This window comes from Protopterus annectens, chromosome 12.part0 (genome assembly GCF_019279795.1).
Source record: "Protopterus annectens isolate FY-2018-M chromosome 12.part0, PAN1.0, whole genome shotgun sequence".
Lineage (NCBI taxonomy): Eukaryota > Metazoa > Chordata > Ceratodontiformes > Protopteridae > Protopterus > Protopterus annectens.
Genome location: NC_056746.1, coordinates 1186019183 through 1186042475, shown reverse-complemented (window position 1 = coordinate 1186042475; position 23293 = coordinate 1186019183). Strand labels below are relative to the sequence as shown.

Below are 23293 nucleotides of genomic sequence, written 5' to 3'. Positions count from 1 at the left end.
ACAGTTGAACACTCGGCCCCGAAGTCTGTGGAACCGGTGATCTAACTTTAGCTGAAGAGCTCGGAGCCGATGACTTGGGCTCTGACGTCTTCGATTCCTTCGAGAATTTGGATGTCTGGTCAGAAGCATCCAGAGCCTCTTGAAAGGAAGGTTTTAACAAACCTCTATCCATTAGTTTCCTGCGCCTATCTGTCATGACCCTCCCACTGAAAGAATGACAAATAGAGCAGTCTTCTTGCAGATGGAGAGGGCCAAGACAGTAGACGCAGGAACTATGATTGTCAGTTACTGACATCTTTTGCCCACATTGGCAACGCTTAAACCCCAATTTAGCCTTTTCAGACATGTCACTAATAAAAATTGAAAGGTCAAATCCAGTAAAGTAGTCAAGTCCGGTGAAATTGTCGAATCCAGTAAGGTTAGTCAATCCGGTAGTCAAATCAAGTAAGGGGTGGTAGGCCCCGAGGAGAACTCTAAATAAGTTTTAATAAACTTAACGGAACCGAGTATCCCTCAAACTTACCACACACACACACAATATATCACTAAACAACTTTTTATAATAAAAGTACCAAGAAAAATACAAGAATAAATTCTTAATCTTATCTTAGGTGCTCGAGCTCGACCCAGTGATGCGAACGCTGCAGCGGCAAACTAGATCTGGGGTAAAGGCAGAGGGGGATTGTGGGTATTAGGTGATCTCGAGCTTCTTCTCGATGCAGAGCTTGCAAGCGGCCGACACGGAGCCGAGGATCGGCTCCGAACCCATGTGTAAGAACAAATGGCGAGATTGAACACTCTCACATTAATCTTTAAGTGTGTATCAAAAATAAATTTGCCTTAAATTACAAAAAGAGTAAAAATACTTTATTTAAAGCAATAACCGAGAATACCCATACATGTTATGGAATCAGTTATTCTCTCACCATAACAAATATACTGATTTTGGTGTTGTAATAATTGACGACTTGGTTTGGGAATGCCAGCCAAAAATACAAAGGAAATTAATTGCTTTGTACAGGATGGTGACAAGACCAACACTAGAACATAGTTCTGGCTTTTGTTCTTATAATGTGAACACTGTAAATAAACTTGAGCATGCCCAAAAGTATTTTACTACAATAATAAGACCAGTTAAGGATATTAAATAAGAAAATTACTTGAGAGAGTTAAAAATGACTTTACTCTGTCTACTACAGACTTGTCAGAACTAATTTAATATGTGTATTTACCAGAAAAAATGAATTACTGGTAAATACATACATTAATAGTTAAACTCCTGGTGAAACTGCGCAAAAATAATTGCAAAGAAAACACTTTAAACGCCAAAAAATTTAATAAAGTAAAGCTTTAGGGTTAACCACCCTTCATCAGTACATAGAGTTAATGGATCTCATCAACATTTAAATAGGGATACCAATAAAATCACATGATTCAGCTAGCCTATCCTAACATTATTGACTAACAATTAATATTTAAATTACTTAATTCAAAATAACCTTCATCATTTTTTTTAAAAAAACATTTAAAACATATATACTTATTCTTATAAATATACATATACACATGTATACACACACATACATAAAAAATTATGAAGGTTATTTAAAAAAAAAAAAAAAACATTTAAAACATATATACTTATTCTTATAAATATACATATACATATGTATACACACACATACATACATATACATAAAAAATGATGAAGGTTATTTTGAATGAAGTAATTTAAATATTTAATTGTTAGTCAATAATGTTAGGATAGGCTGGCTGAATCATGTGATTTTATTGGTATCCCTATTTAAATGTTGATGAGATCCATTAACTCTATGTACTGATGAAGGGTGGTTAACCCGAAAGCTGTACTTTATTAAATCTTTTGGCGTTTAAAGTGTTTTCTTTGAAATACATACATTAACCAGAAATAATGAATTACTAGTATGCTATAACTGGAATCACAAGCTTAACTGGAGTGAGTCCTTCAGTGTCCATGCAGGTAAGTGATGGAATAATTACATGTGCACATAAAATTTTCTGATAGCCTTACAAACTTCACACATAATACTGATGAGTGTTTGGTGACAAGGTTGTTTGGATTGTAGTATCTTCGAGATTGGCTTCTGATGACTTCTTTTATGGTTCACAGCCAGAACTCAACACTGAACATTGAAAATAATTTCTCAAGGTAAACGGATTGTACCCTATGAGAAGACTGACTTGTGCATTACTGTACCCCCTTCTTGAATGTCTGGTGTACAATCTTCTTGTGTGTGTGTGTGTGTGTGTGTGTGTGTGTGTGTGTGTGTGTGTGTGTGTGTGTGTGTGTGTGTGTTTATTTTCTAATGAAAATTAGAAACTGAAAGAAAGAAAGAATAACAAAGAACATAGGCAGTGCAAGGCAAACATCAGCAAGAAAAGTTAGCACTTCAGCGTAAAATATTTATCAGGCAAGGTCACAAAAAGAAAGTGGGGAAAGATTAGGATGCTTAAATTTACAACACAAAATATCTACTAAACAATTTCACTAGAAAATGTGTTTTAAGTTGAGATGCAGTTTCTGCGTAGTATTCATAAATGCTGACACACACTAAAGCAGTACTGGGTACACAGTAAATCTACACACCAAGCCTATACCAGTTCAGAAAGTTCTATATGCAAGGGGCAAGATCATGCATATGGTACTGTCCCATCATACAAGGATAGTATTCCATACAATGAGTATATATACAAAGCAGCATCATCTTGATCGTATACAATTCACAAATCAGACCAGCACCACTGGATAACCAGCTAGCCTTGGTGAGGTAGCCTAAGGGAAAGCAACCACATAGCTAGTAATGCTGCTGTACTCCCAGCAATCCTTTTCTACTGCTAGTATGTGACAAAAACAAAACAAAACAACAAAAAAACTTTATTGCTAGGCAGGAAAGTCCCTACTGGCAAAAGAGTTCTGTACAGTACAGACAAACCTGCTACCACATACTACCTTGTCCCACCTGTACACATTGACGCTGGTGTGCTCTCTACAAATGGGAGCTTGCACAGCACCAGATTCCCACTTTGCCATAACATAGTAATGATCCCTGGTTAACTCTCATGCCTAATGACCTGTGATTTCTTAATGGAAACCAGTCAGGCATGATAGTAGACTACAGTGCAGTAGTGTAAGACAGTTACTTAAAACTTATACCTCACCACAAATACTTGAGTGAGAAGGTCACTGAAAAAACAATCAGTAAAAACAAAATGAAAACTCCAGCAAAGCTAGAACTTCCAATAAGTGACCTCCCAAACCTTTTGTGTCAGAGGCACATGGGATATATGCAAATGATCCTTATGAACATCAGGTGTTTCAGCTAATTGGCAATTCTGAATGCCCATGTTGGGAGGTCACTTATTGGAAGTTCTACCTTTGCTGGAGTTTTCATTTTATTTTTACTGATTGTTTTTTCAGTGACCTTCTCACTCATTGTTTTAGTTTGTTGTTTGGGATATTTTTGCAGTGACCCTAATGATAATGGACATCAGCTGGGTATAACAGCCTTGTGTTTCTAATGCTTAGTCAAACACTCTGCTTGTGCTGTGCTGATGAGGTCATAACAAGGCTGAAATATGCATATCCACAGCTAGTGGGGTTTGGCTTTATTGGCATGAAAATGTCCATTAAAACAACAAAACAAGTCATGGGCATTCAGAATTGCCAGTTAGCTGAAACACCTGATGTTCATAAGGATCATTTGCATATATCCCATGTGCCTCTGACACAAGAGGTTTGGGAGGTCACTTATTGGAAGTTCTAGCTTTCCTGGAGTTTTCATTTTGTTTTCACCACAAATACTTGGTAAGGCAGACATTATTGTACACAACTGACTCATACTGCTGTGTATTGCAGGCCTATCACACTACACAGTGCTGCCTAACAACTTGAGCACAGGAGCACCTGTGCATTAGGGTACTAGGCATTCCCGCACACTATTCAGAAAAATGGAAAGCTGCAGTATTCCTACAAAAACAACACTGAATTACATTCACTAGAATATTAAATACATACTGGTAATTAAGACAAATAAGTAAATAAACAATAGTTTAAAAAGTGTAGCAGTACTGAACACAGACAACAGATTACTTGTATATCATAATTTCACAAATGTACAAAGACTAAGTAAAGGTATACTGCAGATTGAAATGGAAGTAAGGTGTAAAAACAAGAGAAAATATCCACAAGACAGGTGGACTTAGCAAGAAAGCCATGAACTGGGGAAGAGTAAGAAGGAAATATTACAGTGATATTATTTAGTGACTCTAGTAGAAAAGGGATGAGAGGTGAGAGGCCAGGAGAATAAAGAGGAAGGAGAAAGGATGACAGGAGGAGAGGGAGAGAATTTAAGGTAAAGATATGCTAATAGGCGAGACGAAAAGAGAGCATTAATATGTACTAATAGGAGGGTAGTAAGGGAAGAAAAGTTAAATGGTTAAATTATTGTGAAAAAGGGGGATGGGTGGGATAGAAGGTTAAGTAATAAATAAGTAAGTTTAGTTACATACGATTGGCATAGAATGGTAGGAAAGTGATGGTAAGCTACTGGACAAGGGGAATACAATTTAGCCAGGACTACAGCATGGGCAAAGCCAGTTGTCAATGAAGAAGATCCTTAATAGCTTTTTAAAGTGAGTTGGGTCAGCAGTAGCTCTGATAGGCTGAAGGATAGTCTTCCATATTTTGGAGATGTAGTTAAAGTAGAGAGAGTCCCCAGCACTGTTGTTGGATTTGGAGGCCTGCAGTACAGATTAATTTGAGGATTGGAGGACTTGAGTGCTGGTATAGGGTTGGAGCAATAGTTGATGAGCAGGAGATTTATCAGGTTGGTGTACCAGTCTGTGGGCAGTAATTAGTTAGGTGTAGGTTAAGTAGTGGGGTAATTCTAGCCAGCTGAGCTGTTGTAAGACACAGCAGTGGTGAGACCTATGGGTGGAGTTTGTTGCGAATTTAGCTATTTTATTGTAGCAGGATTCAAGCTGCAAATAAACGCAGCAGGCTCGAAATTAATCCACTAAAGAAGACACTTTATTAAGTTAGTGCTTTCGTTTTACTCCATTGAGTAAAACTTCTTCAGACAACAAAAAATGGAGTTAACCCCATAAATAAGAAGCACTCACATGAATAAATTTATCAATTAAAGCTTTAAAGTGCACCCAACAAATAAAATCATATTAAAAGCATCACTATTCCTAAACACTGCACTACACAAGTAATTCATCTAAATGCTTACTATAAAAAGTATAAAATGTATATTATGAAGCATGTTGATAAAATATGAAAAAGCTGTTCTAAATAAATATAGACAAAAATAGATTAATGTAATTAATAATTAAAATAAGTGGGCATAGATGTAATAATCCCCTCAGAAACAACCATGAAATCATTGAAAATATACTTAAAGTATATACATATAAATATATTAAAAAGTTATATGTTGTAAATATATGCTATAAATACACATGAAATTCTAACAGTGACCAGGGATCACCCATCATAAACTTTCTTGCGAAATGCCACACAGGCATACCTTAAACCACAAAACTGTTAAGGAAAATTGCACAGTGTTTTCTATAAAATACTATATGAATAAATTTTAAAAGAATAATAATGTGCGAAATAATTATTATTTCTCACATTATTATTCTTTTAAAATATATTCAATGATTTCATGGTTGTTTCTGAGGGGATTATTACATCTATGTCCTCTTATTTTAATTATTAATTATGTTAACCTATTTTTTTCTATATTCATTTGGAACAGCTTTTTCATATTTTATCAATGCGCTTCATAATATACATTTTATACTTTTTATACTAAGCATTTAGATGAATTACTTGTGTAGTGCAGTGTTTAGGAATAGTGATGCATTTAATATGATTTTATTTGTTGGGTGCACTTTAAAGCTTTAATTGATTAATTTGTTCAGGGGAGTGCTTCCTATTTATGGGGTTAACTCCATTTTTTGTTGTCTGAAGAAGTTTTACTCACTGGAGTAAAATGAAAGTGCTAACTTAATAAAGTGTCTTCTTTAGTGGATTAATTTCGAGCCTGCTGCATTTATTTGGATTATCTAGGTTTACTTTTTTCGCTTGGTGTGAGGATTCAAGCTTGGCTAGATCAGTTTTTTTCAGGTTGATAAAGATAGGAGAGGCATATAGCAGGGGAGAGAGTAGGTGGGTTCTGGCAACTGCCAGTCTTGTAGTGTTAGTGAGAAAAGGCTCGATTCTGAACAGTGCACCTAGTTTGGAATACATGTGGAATGGAGTTGGGGGGGGGGGTCTCGTGATTTACTGGGGTGAAAGAGCATAAGTTTAGTTTTGGATGGGTTCAGCATCAGTAGTGAGTTTGATAACCAGGATTCAAAAACTAAGGACTGTTGTGTTGTTACTTCAAGTTGTTTTAGGGTAGGTGTAGCACAGATGAGAAGACAGTCATCTGCATACTGAACAATGGAGACTAGATGAGTAGTTGTACGAAGTCTGTTGGTAAAAATACTTAATATATGGTGACAGGCAATAGAGATGAAAGATGTTGTTGCCATTTGACGGTTTGGTGTTAGCCAGTTAAGTAACTATGGAGCCATGCAAGAGAAGAGTGACTAAGTTTTAGGGTGGAGAATTTAGTAAGGAGTTCTAGTGGGAGACAGTGTCAAAAGCTTTGGGCAGATCCAAGAAGATGGAGGATACTAGTTTGCCATCATTTTTATACTGGTTGATGGTATTAGTAAAACTTAGAAGGGCAGTTGTTGTACTATGATTTGGATAGAAACCAAGCTGTGTGTTAGACAGGAGATTATTAGATAATAAGTAGTTCAAGAGCTGCATGTGAATGCATGTTTCTAAGACTTTGGCTAGGAGAGATAAGATTGCTATGGGTCAGTAGTCGAAGAACTCAGCAGAATTCCCTCCCTTATGCAGAGGGATTATGTAAGATATTTTCCAGATTAAGGGAACGTAGTGTTCTGAGATACAGCAGTTAATCAGAATACAGACAGGACAAGATATGGCATCTGCTGCTAGTTTTAGGAATTCTGTAGGTAGGTTATCAGCTGCAAGGGTTGAGGGTTTAAGTTTAGAGGAGTAATTGTTTATGGTATACATCTGTACAGGTTTAAAGGAGAAGGGGTCACTGGTTTCCTTGGATATAAATGGGATAGTTGGAGGTGTATTACAGTAGTTCTTAGAAAGCAAATGTATAGAACTTGTAAAGAATGAGTTGAATTGTGCCAGTCAGCATCAGAGTGTCCACATGTCCAGCAACACCCTGATGCTGACTGGATGCATATGGTTGTTAACTGCAAAATAATTTCCCCATTTTGGTTAGACTTTAAATATCTTTGCAAAGCTCTATGGAATGATAACTGTATAATTTCTGACTCCCTTATCCTTTTTAATGTTCCTGTTGATGAAGTCATTCCTAAAAGCCAAACATTTTTATTATGCACTATCCTCTGTATAGCAAGGAAAATTGTTACTAAAAATTGGAAATCCCAATCTACTCCTGTCTTTAAAGTTGAGTTATTCATCTTGTGAAATACATTTGTAAGAATGAGGTTGCTACTCTAAGTTGTCTGTAGTTGGTGATCTAGGTTAACTTGATTTTTGTTGGTATGCCAAGGTGCCCAGGCTTTACCTCTTTGAGTAGATTTTTAGTGTCTTTCGTTAGCCAAGAAGCATAGTTAGATTTTACTCTAGTAGTTCTGCATGGGGTTAGTTTATTCAGAATGTCAAGGAAGGTGATATTAAAATAACACACAGCAGTATCAAGGGGTAGTGTTTTGTGTGAGGTCCAGTCACAGATCTGCAAGATGGAGATAAAGGACTGAGCATTTTTTTACAAATGTGACAGTAGGAGGTAATCTCTATGTATGTTGGGAGATGATCACCAATGCTGTCAAGGATACAACCTAAGTGGAAGGCCTGAGAAAGTTTGTTAGTTAGGATCCAATCTAGAATTGATTGCCTTTTGGTGGCTTTGTCTATTCTGGTCGCACTTTGTATAACCTGGGTAAAGCCATGCAGGTTAATGAAATTAGTGGGGTTATTAGAGTTGTAAGCAAACCAGTCAGTGTTAAAGTAGTCCATTATGGTGGTTACTTCTCGGAATGTTAAAGATATCCAGTGTAGAATATTTTCACTATATTTATCAGTGCCAGGGTCTGCTAAGGATTAAGGTATACTCTCCTGAATAGGCCATATTCCAATGATACTCAAAGTGGCCTCAGATTCACTGAGCTAAATCTCAGAAGATGGTATGTTTCATAGAACTGAGGTCAAACTGGTAAAAGTATGGCTATTAGAAATTTCACAATGCAGTCTGGGGACTACCATCAGACCCACCTTAGAAGAACATAGGTGACAGTTGTTTTATTATGATTTGGATACATAGGGCACCAATAGCAATTTTAAGCAGGCAAGGCCACAATCATGCAAGCTACAGCAGGTTAGACTCAAAATCATAAAGATGAGCCTGGCTTCAATGTGAAGTCAGTGTAATTCATGCAAAACTCGGTTAATGTGTTCAAAGTGGAAACAACAATAAATGCTCTGGTGGTAGCGTTAGAAAGAGACAAACAACCTAAAAAGCAAATCAAGGAGATCATTAATTTCAAATGTCAGGCAGGAATAAAGTAGGACATGTGGTTCACTCCCTTTTATAACCAGGCTTCCTCTAACTGCCATGAAGTGAGACAGCATCCATATATCCCTCAGGGACATTACACTGCTTAAAAAAGATAGTGTCAGGAGACTGCTGGCCACATTTATTTAAATCCCGTTTCAGAAAAAGAATTCTTGCAACAATAATGCCCATGATGCACACTCACTGTTCTCAAGTATCACCAAGCATTTAGAAGAATAAATACTGTGTAGTAAACCCAGCACCAGCTAAAGGTCCCCACATTCTGCACATTTCAATGGTACTCACAAGTCCAGCTACTAAGTGGTAAATCCCAGTACAAGCTACAGTTCCTTGTATTGTGTACACATCACTATTATGTATCATGAACAATAGCAACTGAACACCTTGCTTTGTACATAAAAGCCACATCTTTCACAAGTACTAGCAATGTCGCAAACCCAATGCCAAAGCCTCCAGCATGTGAGGAGGCAAAAGTAAGGAAAAACACTGAATAGATCAGTACCACAGTCACAAGTGCCAGCACTATGCCATAAATCCAGTACCAGGAAAAGCTAAAGACCACAACAATTTCATATTATGAAAGTTAGGAGCAAGCATAAACTCTGTGAAATACCTCCTGAACAACTTGCAAAGCGCTATCTCATCAAAACGTTCTTAAAGAATAAAACTGTTTGGTATGGCTTACCATCAATTACAGAAACCTGTCTCACACCTTTGTGCAGGGTATTTGCTTCCTACACCCCTAAACTTGACTATAATCAACTCTAATACTGCAAGGCAATGTCCACAACATAGTAGTTTTGATCAGAGTGCAATTCAACAAAATGTACATTATCACACACTGACTACCACATAATCTTCTGAGCACTGTTGTGCAACACACCCAATGACAGCTTCTAGCTCTATAAGGAAACATCAGTATCCATAGTGAACAGCATATTATATAGCCAGCTTCACAACAGATGAGGACCTCAGTGATGAGCAGAAATCTAAAACTTCCAAGCCAATTCTACAAAGTTAGAAGAGTGAAAGGCACAATATCTCCAGCTCGATGCAAAACCCCCCTAAAATTTGCAGCGCCCAGTACTGTTCCTAAACATTTGGTTCAGTCAAAGGCCCAGTGCTGCATAGTACTTCAAGCTGTTACAGTCATACATTTGTGTTACTGGCATTTAAAAGCTTACTAACAGCCACTCATCTCTTTTGTACTATATGGAAAGTTATATTCTTCTATATACTATAAACAAGCTCCAGTAACTGTATTATTTTTTTATCCACCAAAAATTCAGTAGATAACCTTTGCAGAATATCATACCCGATATATTGTGCTCTTTGAGCAATGCCGAATGTTTTTCTTTCATTCGCTTAACATAGTCACATGAAATACTATATATTTTGCTGCAGATTCCCTCTACTGAGTCCTTGGCTACTGCTGTCACATGGGGTCCACACTGTTTTCGCAGGTGTTCCAGTCTGTCCTAGAGGAGAAAAATCAGAAAAACAAGTCTATTAAAACACATGACATAACTTAATTAGTCATCCTGATGCCCAGTTGATAAAGCAATTAGCTTTGATGTGCAGGGATTCAGTGAACACCAAACCAAGTTCTTCAGCCAACATCTCCTCTCCCAGTTCCAAACACACTTCTCAATAACTTCAGGATTTTAATGCATTTTTCATTTCTGTACTTTAGTATACAAAAGTCATATACAGGATTACACAGTCACCAGCTACACTTACAGACTCTGTTAGTATGCCCTAGAAGACAAAAACAGGGCAGAAATGCACAACATGGAATCTGGAGAGAATTTTGATTTACATTCAATCCTAGAATATAGTCTTGCTTTCCAACAGTACTGTCTGTCTGTCTCTACTAGTTTTCTATCTCCTTAAGCCCATTCTGACTTTTTTTTTTTGATCTACTGGCTTCCAAGCTCATTTTTGCCTCCTAGCTTTCTAGCCCCCTAAGTTAAAACTATGCTGGCATTTTGACTTGTTCTTCATCTTCTCACAGTGCCCTTTCTGACATGTGAAGCACAGCCAAGTGTATAAAATCTGTAAATAAAATCTAAGAATTAAAGTAAACTGTGGAGCCACAATCTTTGATTAATCTATTAAAAGTGAGATTCAGAAACATACTGCTCACTGAGTAGGCTTACTGTGTGGACTGGTAAGGAAGTAAGCAACAAACAAGCTGTGGATGTGGCCTGTGTTTTTGGTGACAATGTTTATATACTGCAACCCAGCCAATATGCTACTTGCACCAAATGCAATGACAATGGGCAGAAGAAATGAACATTAAAAAACAGGAAAAACTAGTGATGCTCAATTCAGAAAGTACCACAAAATATACCGTACCCAGCTTCATAAAAAATGGTATTACTGAAGATGAGGGCAACTATCGAGTAAAGCCTTGATCTAAGCATTACTAAGCCATTTCATGACCACCTGTATCAGAAAATTGTCCCAATAAGTAAATGTATTCAGACATAATCACGCAAGGGACCCAAGCTCAGTAATTGTTAATAAAATAAAACTATGTGATTATTGCATTTACACATATATAGGTATACAAAAAAAACATCAAAAATTCATTACACAACCCTTTGCAAAATATCGTACTTGATATATTGCACTCCTTGAACAATGCAAAATGTTTTCTATTTATATGCACAGATCAGAATTAAGAATTGTATCAGGAAAGTGTTTACTGGTTTAGTACATCTGCTGGTATGCCCCCACAGTCTGTGCATCTCCTTTTCAGATACACAGGCCAACTGCATTTTATAACCTAGGAAAGTGTCATCTGTAGACTACCAAGATATAACAAAACACAAATATGAATAGACTGCACCAGTACAGTCTGAGGTTTGTAAATAGGCCTGTGTTTCTGAAACATGTACCATACACATAGATGTCAGTTAGTATCCCATAAATAACAGGAGTACCAAGGTATGTCCTGCAACACTTACAACAGCATTACAGTAGTTCACACACAAGTATGCACATGCCACACACACACTCTCAGACATAGTGGGGTGTGTGTGTGTGTGTGTGTGTGTGTGTGTGTGTGTGTGTGTGTGTGTGTGTGTGTGTGTGTGTGTGTCACTGAAGCATGACACACTTCTGGCTTCCCAGTGCCAAAAAACAAGTGACACACAGAACAAAAGAAGGCATTACCAGAGACTGACTAGCCATGCAGAGGCTGGAGAAGTCAGGGAGATAGGGGTGGGAAACAACAGCTTTACAGCACATCCACTTTTTCAGCTTTGATAAGGACAAATCACCAATGATGAGAATAGCTCTCATAATCATGGGATTGGTTGCCCTTAACTACTGGACTGGTGGGAGTGCAGCTTACAGAATGTTAGCTTTATCTGTTCTCTGTCCAGACTGGAAATTGGTGTACTGGTCACCTTGGTACCTTTTCTCTGGCAATAACACTCCTTGTAAGCTAGAGATTCTCTCTTGTCCCATAAACTTCTGCCCCCCCTTAGAATTACTCTAGATTGAGTGATGATGATTAGCTGGTTTACAAATCTTAACAGAAGAGAATATTATATTATTAGGAACTGTGAAGTAAAAACAGGTCTCCAGAGTTCCAACAGAGGTCCCTTTGGAAGTGATAATTTGGAAAGGGATAGCTGTGTGGGTCGTTCAAGTGTACAAACAGAAACCAGATAAATCTGATATTCTGGTAAGTACATAAATTACAGTTGAGTAAGCTGAACCTACTAGAAAAAGAAGTTATGTACTTACCATAATGTTCGATGTTTGTAGTCCATCTCTCCCTTCATTCTTACACTTGGGATTGGAGCCGAATCTCAACTCTGACTCGGCCATAATCTAGCTCCAAAACGTCTGGTTGGCTCGTGGCTAGGAGGTATCCCATTATGCATCACTAACCTTCCCCAGATCTTGTTTGCTGCATAGACAAATACAGAGACAAAGAACACACCAAATCGAAAGAACTAACAAGAAAACAGTAGGCATTCTACCCCCAGGTCCTCAAGGAGAGGGGCAGGAGGGAGGGTTCGTAAGAATGAAGGGCGAGATGGACTACAAACATCGAATGTTATGGTACGTACATAACTTCTTTATGTTCTGTAGTCCTATCTCGCCTTCATTCTTACACTTGGGACAGCGTCCCTAGCACCTTCATCTTGGGTGGCTCATTGGAAAATGCTCCTGAGTACTGTGGAACCAAAGGAAGACCTGGTCTCAGAAGCCATGTCCAATTTGTAGTGAGTAATGAATGTGTGAGGTGAAGCCCATGTTGCTGCAGCACAAATGTTGTCTATTGGGATTTCAGCTTGAAAGGCTACCGAGGCAGACACAGACCTGGTAGAATGAGCTTTCACCTTGAAAGGAAAATCTTTACCACTGGAGGAATAGACAAATGAAATGCAACTGGAAATCCAGTGAGATAGTGTGACTTTAGAAACTGGAAGGCCCCTCGTAGAGTCCGAAAAGGAAAGAAACAACTGATCCGACCTTCTGAAATCTTTAGTTCTGTCCAGATAAAAACGCAATTGTCTGTGCGCATCCAGTTGGTGGAATTTGTATTCTGCCTTGTTAGAAAAATTAGGGAAGAACACAGGCAATTTAATAGACTGATTAATATTGGCTTGAGAAGAAACTTTAGGAATAATGGAAGGGTTTGTCCGCAAGGAGACCCCATCTCTATGAAACACCAAATAGGGGGCCTTAACAGAAAGAGCTTGTAGTTCAGAGACCCTGCTTGCAGAAGTGATAGCCACTAAGAATATAGTTTTCCAAGTTAAAAACTTGAGGTCACATGTTGCTGAAGGTTCGAAAGGACTTGACATAAGTTTATGGAGAACAAAGATCAATTCCCATGGAGCCACGGGATCCATGACTGGGGGTCTTAGCAAAGTGGTCCCTTTGAGGAAGGCTCTACAAAGACTATGAGCCATAAGATTAGGTTTGTTAGCAACATGAAAAGTGGAAATGGCTGCCAACTGGACTTTAATAGTTGCCGCTGCTGAACCTTGGTTGAATAACTGCGACAGGAAGTCTAAAACGGCAGAAATGGGAGCTGTGTAAGGATCAAGATTTCTCTCACGGGCCAGAAAGGAGAATCTTTTCCATTTACTGGTATAAATTTTCCTGGTAGAAGGTTTGTGAGAAGATGACAGAATGTGTACAACCTTGGGAGAAAAATCATGAAACCTGACTAGGGATGGAATTGGAGCAGCCAAGCTGTCAGGTTGAGGGTGTGGAGAGAGGGATGGAATGCCCCTGACATGTGTGTAAGCAAATCTGGCACTGGATCCAGAGTCCACGGTTCGTCCATTAGATAAGGTCTAAGGAAGGGGAACCAAATTTGTCGAGGCCAGAAATTAGCAATTAGGATCATTCTGCTTTCCGAGAATATTGCTTTCTGAATCACCTTTGACACGAGGGGGAAGGGAGGGAAGGCATAGAGAAGTCCGAGGGCCAATCGTGAACGAGTGCATCTCTTGGTGTTTCCCCTTCCAGGGGAATCAGGGTAAAGTAGCTGCTTCATTTGGCAATAAGAGGGGTGGCAAAGAGATCGCAGCAAGGCTGGCCCCATTTGCGAAAAATTTGTTCTGCAACGTATGTGTTCAGAGACCACTTGTGAGGCATCAAAATAGCCCTGCTGAGTCTGTCTGCTATGACGTTGGATTTCCCCGGGATGTGCGTTGCTATCAGAAAGCCCTGGGAAGACACTGCCCACTCCCATACTCGAATGGCTTCTCTGCAAAGGGGGTAAAGATTTGGTTCCTCCTTGTTTGTTTAGGTACCATACCACCGACAAGTTGTCCGAGAGAATTGCAATCGTCCCTAGAGGAAGAAAGCTGTAAAGTGCTTGCAATCCTAGAAGCACTGCTCTCATCTCCAAGATGTTGATATGCAAATGAGCCTCATGATCTTGCCATGTGCCTTGGACAGTTCTCCCTAGATAATGCCCCCCCACCTTATCTTGGAGGCAACCGTGGTCACAGTGGCAACTGGAGGGGGAGGAACAAAAGTTCTGCTTGTGTTTAGATTGCTGGTCTGAGTCCACCAACGAAGATCCTGTTTGCACAAATTTGTTATTAGGATGGGGTGAGACAGAGAGAGGTACTGCAGTGACCACTGGGCAAAAAGTAACCACTGCAGGACCCTCATGTGCAGTCTGGCTAATGGAACTAGTGTTAATGTGGAAGCCATGGTCCCTAATAGCTTGAGCACCACCTTTGCTTGGACTTTTCTTAGGGGAAGTAAGCTCAAGACTTGTTCCCTTAGACTCTGAATTCTTTCTACGGGAAGGTAAGCCCTCATGGAGACGGTGTTTATATCGGCGCCAATAAAATTCACATGCTGAGAGGGCGACAATGCAGATTTTTGCCAATTTACTGTAATTCCTAACTGCAGGCAAGTTGAAATGGTAGCGCCCCTGGCCTGTAACAGTAGATGCCTGGTGGTGGCAGTCAGGAGCCAGTCGCCAAGATATGGAAACACCTGGAATCCCTGACGTCTCAAGTGAGCTGTAACCACTGCCATATATTTGATGAACACCCCGGGGGCTGTGTGAGACCAAAGGGCAGGGCATGAAACTGATAATGACTGGCTCCCAACCGAAAGGGTAAGTGACTCCTCGATGCCCTGTCCATTTTGATGTGGTAGTAAGCATCTTGGAGGTCTATGGAGCACATCCAAATTTCTTTCCCTAAAAATGGGAGTATCGACTGTAAGGTGACCATTCGGAACTTGGACTTCTGTACAGATTCATTCAATTTGCTGAGATCTAAAATGGGTCTCATGTCCCCTGTTCTTTTTGGCACCAAAATCTGGAATAAGTCCCTAATCCTACTTGGTCTGCGGGGCTTGGTTGGATGACTCTCTTCACGAGCAACTTTTGGATTTCTAGAGTTGTTGAATCCCTGTGATTGGATGGCACATCTGGGATTCGTCTGGTCTGAGGGGGTGGAGATGAGAAGAGAATATGGTAACCTCTGGTAATTATCTTTAATACGCACTTGTCTTGAGTAATGTCATGCCAGGCTTCTGGGTATAAAGAAATACGACCCCCAACTAGCTCCAGAGACGTGCAGTCAGGCCTCCTTTCAGGAGCGCTGATAGGGAAGACCATGAATGGAATCACAGTCTCCCTGATTTTGTGGGACTCCTCTACCTCTACGGCGGCATCTACCATTATTTCCTCCTCCTCTGCCTCTGGAGACAGAATCACTTTGTGCATCCTGAAAAAACCTCTGCAACTTTTTGAACCACATTTTGCCGCCCTTCTGCCCTTTGGGATAGGGTCTAGAAGGGACGGAAAAACAGACGCCAATGGCAGACAGGGTTTTCCTTTCTGCTCCACCTGGTGAGTGTGTCCTTTACCTTGGATCTGAACAATGAGGATCCATCAAAGGGGGCGTTGGTAAATGTAGATTTAAAGGCCTCCGCAAAGTTACACAAACGCATCTAGGAGTGCCTTCTGAGAGAGACTCCTGAACCCGCTGCCCTATTCGCTCCATCCACTGCATATGAGATTAGCCTCATGGAGGAGTTCACAATAGAATTTAGGATAGATATCTGTGCGTTGACCTTCTGAGATACCGCATCAGATACATTATCCTGTAGAGTATCTCCCAGCACTTTTAGGAGATCTCTCTGGAGCCTTGTGAAATGGCACAGATAGTTCAGCGACTGAAGTGTAAAGGCCGCTAAAGCAAAGACACGCTTCCCATACCTATCCATCGTTCGAGACTTCTTGTTCGGTGGATGGACAGTGGAGGAAGTTTTGGCAAGTTCCTTTTTGGTGGCTGCTTCCACCTCCATGGCATCTACTGGAACACCCTTAGTAAGAAAATCCTTGCCCTGGGGTGCTGACAAAAATTTATTTGGTCTTCTAGGAACCGGTTCCACAGAATCAGGAGACTCCCACACCTTTCGACTCACTAAATCCAGTAGCTCGAAGTCCTCATCAAAAAGGCTCCTAGAGGACCTGGAAGATAAGAGTGGGGGATCTAGATCGCTGGAATACAGGTGACCTAAGAGTAGGGAAAACCTGTCAAGTTCAGATGATTGGCTCCGAGATGTAGTTTCAGTTATCGGCTCCGAAGTTCCTGGAGCCAAAACTGATGGATCCACTAGGCTAACCTCTGTTGGCACCGAAATCAGTGGAGACGATGAGGGTGAAGCCACTTAAGAAATTTTGTCTGGTGCCTCCGATGAAACAGAATGGGTGGGAGACTGCCTTTTAGTAGTTTTTGGTCTGTCCTTCTTGGAGGAGGAAGGAGATTTAGAGCTGGATGATGAAGATCCCAATTGCTCCTCAAAGCAACGTTTCAATAGTCCTTTCAATATGAGTTTGTTCTTCCTCTCCTGAAGAACACGAGGACTGAAAGCATGACAAAATAGGCAAGACTCTTGCAGGTGGATAGCGCCCAAACAGTAAACACACAAATTGTGCCCATCAGTCAAGGACATCTTCTGGGCACATTTAGTACACATTTTGAAGCCCGAAGGCTTATGATCTTTAGAGTCTTTTGACATAATGCAAAATCACTATCCACAAATACAACCACAACTAATAAACAGATGGAACAAAGGACAAACGGAGGACTAGGTCCTCTAATTTAAATGGGCCTAGCCATAAGAGGAGAAAGAAATAAACAGAGGACTAGGTCCTCTAATTTAAACGGGCCTAGCCCAGGGAGAGACGGAAAAACAGAACCGAGGACTAGGTCCTCTAATTTAAACAGACCTAGCCCAACGGAAGACAAACAACAGAACGAGGACTCAGTCTTCTAACTTAAACGGGCCTAGCCCAAGGGTGGAAAGAAGAAAAACCAGCAGCGCAGGAAATAGCGATGCAGTGATACAAACAGGGTCAACGGAAGAATGGCCAAAGATCTGGGGTAGGTTAGTGATGCATGATAGGATACTTCCTAGCCACAAGCCAACCAGAAGTTTTGGAGCTAGAGTAAGGCCGGGTCGGAGCCGAGGTTCGGCTCTGATCCCAAGTGTAAGAATGAAGGCGAGATAGGACTACAGAACATCAACAGATGTTTGAATGATTGATCATTGCTGCAGTAGCCTTAGCTACATGGGTTATATCACGCCAAGGATATAATGGCCAGTTAACTTACAATGCTTCAGGGCACCTTCTATGCACCCAAACAGTCAAGCAGTCTGAAATGAGATGACTGAAAAGCAAGTTTTGGTGCAAAGCCCTTCAGAACTTTCCTGCAAGTAGAGAGAGAGAGGGGCAGGCTGAACCCCGAAAGGGCAATGCTAGGAACAACAAAAAATAAATGTCCACACCCTGGCATAAAAACTCACCAAAAAAAAACAAGGTGATGGAGGGAGGAAGTGGCTACTGCAGCAGTGATTATTTAGACAGCTACTGGCATAAACACACCAAAAAACAAGAGGGATGAAGGGAGAGAGTGGCTACTGCACTCTGTGATCATTTGAACAAATACTGTTAGGCAAGTTCAACTTACACAACTGTACTTGTATTCTTCATATTGATCATTGCTGCAGTAGCCTTAACTATATGGTCAGATTACCACAGCTAACTACATTTTGGGAGCTGGAAGGAGAAGGATCCAGAAGCCCTGGATAATGGCCTTATCAAAGCTTGATATAGACCTAGGGAAAGACTCAAGCTTGCAGTGCATTGTAAAAGTATGTAGAGAGGACCAAATTGTTGCTTCTGGAGTATTTCTAAAATCCAACACTTTCCAAGAAGTCAGAGATGAAGCTGGGGCCCTTGTAGAGTGGTCCTTGATCCTGCCTGGAATGGATCTGTTATGGTAAGTATAACAAAGGGTAATAGCCTTATACAACCATTTGGAAATACTCTGTGTTGACACAGGTTATCTCCTTTTTACCTTCATAAGAAAAGAACAGCTGAGCCAAAGATTTGAAAGACTTAATTCTATCAAAAGAGCACCTGAGCTGTCTATGGACATCCACGAGTATCCTTTCTCCCTTAATTTTAGGTTTAGGAAAGAAAATGGAGAGATGGATAATTTGGCTTAAAGTAAACTCAGATACTAATTTAGGTATAAAAAGAAGGATTAGTTTTAAAGAAGCCCTGTCCATGTAGAAAATATAGGGTTGACTCATCATAAGAGCTTGCAACTCAGATACTCTTCTTGCAGAGGTCAGAGCAATCAGTAAAACTGTTTTCCATGTTAAGAACCTCAAGTCAGACAGATTAGCTGGTCAAAGTGGAGAAAGTGTTTGCTTGTCTAATACAAAATTAAGATCCCAAGGAGGGGCCACTGGTTTTCTAAAAGAACTCTTACGCAAAACCCCTTTCAAGAACATTTTTACATGAGACTACATTGAAAGAGGAGGATAGTACAGTTGTGTACACTTACCATAAATGTAGATGTTTGAGTGTCTTCACTGTTGCAGTCATGACTGTAGGGTTCTCCCCTGCCGGCAGGCAGTCCTCGGTCGGCCAGAATCCCAAAGTCTGGGTCCGGTGTCGGCTGTTCAGCCATGCTCCCTAACATCAGAGCGCCAGGAGTACAAAGCTGACAGCCGACGCCATGTTCTCCAGTTTTTCTTGCCCCAGATGTCAGAAGTTCCAAAATGAATAAGGTCCCATACCCTTTGCAAATACACCTCAGAAGAAGGGTGAAAAAAGGAACCACACAAAAGAAAAAATAAGAGGGGACAGGAGGGAGGGAAACCCAGACAGCAACAGTGAAGACACTCGAACATCTACATTTATGGTAAGTGTACACAACTGTACTATGTTCATCGTGTTTCACTGTTGCAGTCATGACTGTAGGGTAGAATCCCAAAGCAGAAAGAAAGGGAGGTGGTTATAAAGTAGAGGGGGCAGCTATAAGGCCCTGCAAGACTGCAGAAGCAAAGCCTGCCCTTGACTTAGAGTAGAGAGGTAGATTGTAGTGCTTGGAAAAAGTATGCACTGAACTCCAAGTTGCAGCTTCCAAAATGTCTTTGGTAGGAACTCCCCTGAGGAAGGCAGCTGAAGTGGCAGCAGCTCTGGTAGAGTGAGTCCTTATACTCCCTGGGATTTGCTTTCCATGGTGTGAATAGCACAATCTGATTCCATGAGCAATCCATTTAGAGATGGTCTGTTTTGAAATGGCTTTACCTTGGGAACTTGACGCATAAGAAACAAATAATTGCTCTGATTTCCTGATGTCCTTGGTTCTGTCCAGGTAAAAACGTAGTTGTCTGTGTACATCCAAGGAATGTAAGATCCGTTCCCCTTTATTTTGAGGAGTGGGGAAAAAAGTTGGCAAGTGAATAGTTTGATTTAAAGCCACTTTGGAAACCACCTTAGGCATGAAAGTAGGATTAGTCCTTAAAGACACCCTGTCTTGATGAAAAATAATATAAGGTTCCCACAGCCATAAGAGCTTGTAACTCTGAAACCCTCCTTGCAGAGGTCAGAGCTAAAAGGATGACTGTCTTCCAAGATAAAAACTTGATGTCAGATGAGGCAGCAGGCTCAAAAGGAGGTAAGGTGAGCTTTTCCAAAACATAGTTGAGATCCCAAGCAGGAATGGGAGGAGATCTAGGGGGCCTTAAGTTCTTAGCTCCTCTGAGAAATTGTCTCATGAGCTGGTGGGAAAAGATAGGAGGGTCTGTATTATAATGAGCAGAAATAGCAGAGGCGTGTATCTTAATGGAAGAGAAAGCGAGACCCTTATGTAAGAGGTCTGACAGGTAAAGTAAAATCTGAGGAATGTTAGGAATAAGAGGATCAGAATCCTGAGCCTGCATCCAGGAACAAAATCTTTTCCATTTTCCTGCATAAGATTTTCTAGTGCTAGGACGTCTGGCTTCTAAAATGACATGCATAACCTGCTTGGGTAGGAGAGAATGAATCAAAGATTCTGGATTAACCAGGCCGCCAGGCTGAGAGTTTTGACATGGGAGTGTAGAATCTGACCCTGGTGTTGGGACAGAAGGTTCGGAATCTGTGGTAAAACCCAGGGTGGCTCTAGACAAAGGTTTCTTAGTGTTGGGTACCAAAACTGTCGAGGCCAATTTGGGGCCAGCAAGATTATCATCTTGGGCTTGTCCTGCTTGATCTTTAGTAATACCCATGGAAGAAGAGGAAGAGGGGGAAAGGCATATCCCGAGAAGTTTCTCCAACTGAATGATAGAGCATCCACTTTCCAAGCTTGATTGTGGAAAGTCCTGGTGCAAAAAAGTTGTAGTTGATGATTGAGGTGGGATGCAAAGAGGTCTATGTGAGGACATCCCCAGACTGCTGTAATCATCTTGAATATTCCGGAGTCCAACATCCATTCGTATGGATCCGAAAGGTTTCTGCTCAGACTGTCTGCCAGGAAGTTTTGCTGCCCTGGTAGAAACTGTGCTTGAAGGTCCAGATTGCAAGCTAGGGCTGTGTTCCAAAGATCCATGGCTAGTCTGCAAAGGGGGTAGGAATGAGATCCCCCTTGCTTGTTTATGTACCACAGAACTGTGGTGTTGTCTGTCCGTATCAGTAGTTGTCCTGGTTGTAGAAGATTCCAGAAGCCCAACAGAGCTTTCTGAACGGCTAACATTTCCTTTAAATTGATATGCAGGTGCTTCTGATCCTTTGTCCAAAGGCCCTGCAGACAGTTGCCCCGAAAATGGGCTCCCCATGCATAATCTGAGGCGTCCGTGGTTAGAATCTGAGTGGCAGGAGGCAGACAGAAGGGTTTTCCTTTGTTTAGAGTACATGCCTTGGACCACCAAAGGAATTCCTTTTGAAGACAAGGCAGGACGGAGATCAGCATGTCTAGGCTGTGACAATGCTGAGACCATACACTTTTAGGTACCACTGTATTTTCCTCATATGTAGTCTTGCATATGGTATGAGAAGGATGCAGGAGGCCATGTAACCCAGAGCCTGCAGGAATCTCCTTGCAGATAGCTGAGTTGTAGTTGCCAAGGTTTTGAAAGTTGAAGCCAGCTGTAACTGTTTTTCGTATGTCAGAAATGCCATCTGGGTTGTTGTGTTTAGAGAAGCGCCCAGAAAAATTATCTGTTGTGAGAGTGTCAAATTTGACTTTTTTATGTTTACAGTGAATCCCAGGAACTTGAGAAGATTCTGAACAAACTGTAGATGCTGGAGTAAGACATCCTTGCTGTCTGCCTGAATAAGGCAGTCATCCAGATAAGGGTAAATTTGAATTCCCTTGAGTCTGCAATAAGCTACTACTGGAGCCAGGCATTTGGTAAAGACCCTGGGCGCAGTAGACAATCCAAAGGGCAGCGCAGAGAATTGGTAGTGCCTCGATCCTGCCTTGAACTTGAGGTATTTTCTGCGTTCCTGTCTGATGGGGATGTGTAAATATGCTTCTTTTAAATCCAAAGTTACCATCCATGCATTTTTGGTCAGCATTGGTAGTAGCTGCTGTACAGTAAGCATCTTGAATTTTGGTATCTCTAGAAAAGTGTTCAAGACTGACAGATCCAGAATGGATCTCCATGAATTTTGCTTCCTGGGGACTAGAAAGAGCCTTGAGTAAAAACCTTGTCCCATCTCTGAAAGTGGAACTAGTTCTATGGCTTTCATAGCCAAGAGAGCTTCCACCTGGTTTAATGCCTCTGACCATTGATGTTTTGGAAGATCTGGCCATCCGCTTGGCCTTGGTGGAGTATGAAAATGGAATTTGTAACCTCTTGAAACCACATCCAGAACCCACTTGTCTTGGGTTATAAGAGTCCAATTTAGATGAAAAAGAGAAAGTTTTCCTCCGAGAGGGGCTTCCAGGCAAGAAGTTCCTGCAGCCCAACAAAGGGAGTCATTGAGCCTGTTTTCTATGAGCTTGCGACCTGTCTTCTCCTCCCCTAGGGGTGGAAGCAGTCCACTGTCTTGGTCTATAAGATGCTTGCGTATGAGGCCTACCTCGGGGGCGTCTATATCTTCCCCTCTGAGGCCTGTCTGAATTGGGAAAGGACCAATTTTTTGTAGGCCAATTCCTGCTAAATCTGGGTGGCTGTACTTGTAAGAAATCTTTAACTGTTTGCATGGACTTTGCCTTGTCCTCCATCTTTTTAATCACGTCTTCAGCTTTAGATCCAAGTAAAACATTATGCTGAACAGGAGCATCCAATAATTTAGCCTTTACCTGATCTGGCAAATTTTGTTCCTTTAACCATGCATGTCTTCTAATTACTGTGCCAGAGGCAGCAGCCCTACAAGAAGCCTCCAAGGCATCAAATCCACAGTGTAAACCATGCTTCCCAACTTGTTCAGTGGCATGCAGTAAGTCATGTAGTTCCTTATCATCTGCACAGGCGGAAATGGAAGTTAGCTTTTGCTTTAAAACAGACATGAGAAATTGTTGGTATTTCAGCATATGAAACTGACAGTTTAAAGCCCTAATAGATAAAGTAGCAGAAGTGTACACTTTTTTGCCCCATCTTTCTAAAGATCTGGAATCCTTCTCAGTGGGAATGGGGTTTTTAGCAGAAGCGGCCTTAACGCCCTTAGGACCCTGAGAAATGGTTTCAGGGTCAGCAGTAGGGTTCTTGAATAAAAACTGGTGGGAATCAGGAACCCTATAGTATCTGTCTGGCTTAACAGGAGCTGGAGGAAAAGAGTCAGGAGTTAAGTTAGCCTCCGAAAAAGCATCATCCAC

At 40.9% G+C, this 23293-nt stretch overlaps 1 protein-coding gene across 1 annotated transcript in view; it reads right to left on the bottom strand.

Annotated features, from left to right (window-relative positions):
- PCIF1 (phosphorylated CTD interacting factor 1) overlaps positions 1–23293 on the bottom strand; it is a 797200-nt gene that overhangs the window by 284651 nt on the left and 489256 nt on the right. Inside the window, exon 10 of the mRNA XM_044090229.1 lies at positions 10000–10162. Within this exon, the coding sequence (XP_043946164.1) occupies positions 10000–10162 (163 nt within the window). The remainder of the gene's footprint in view (positions 1–9999; positions 10163–23293) is intronic.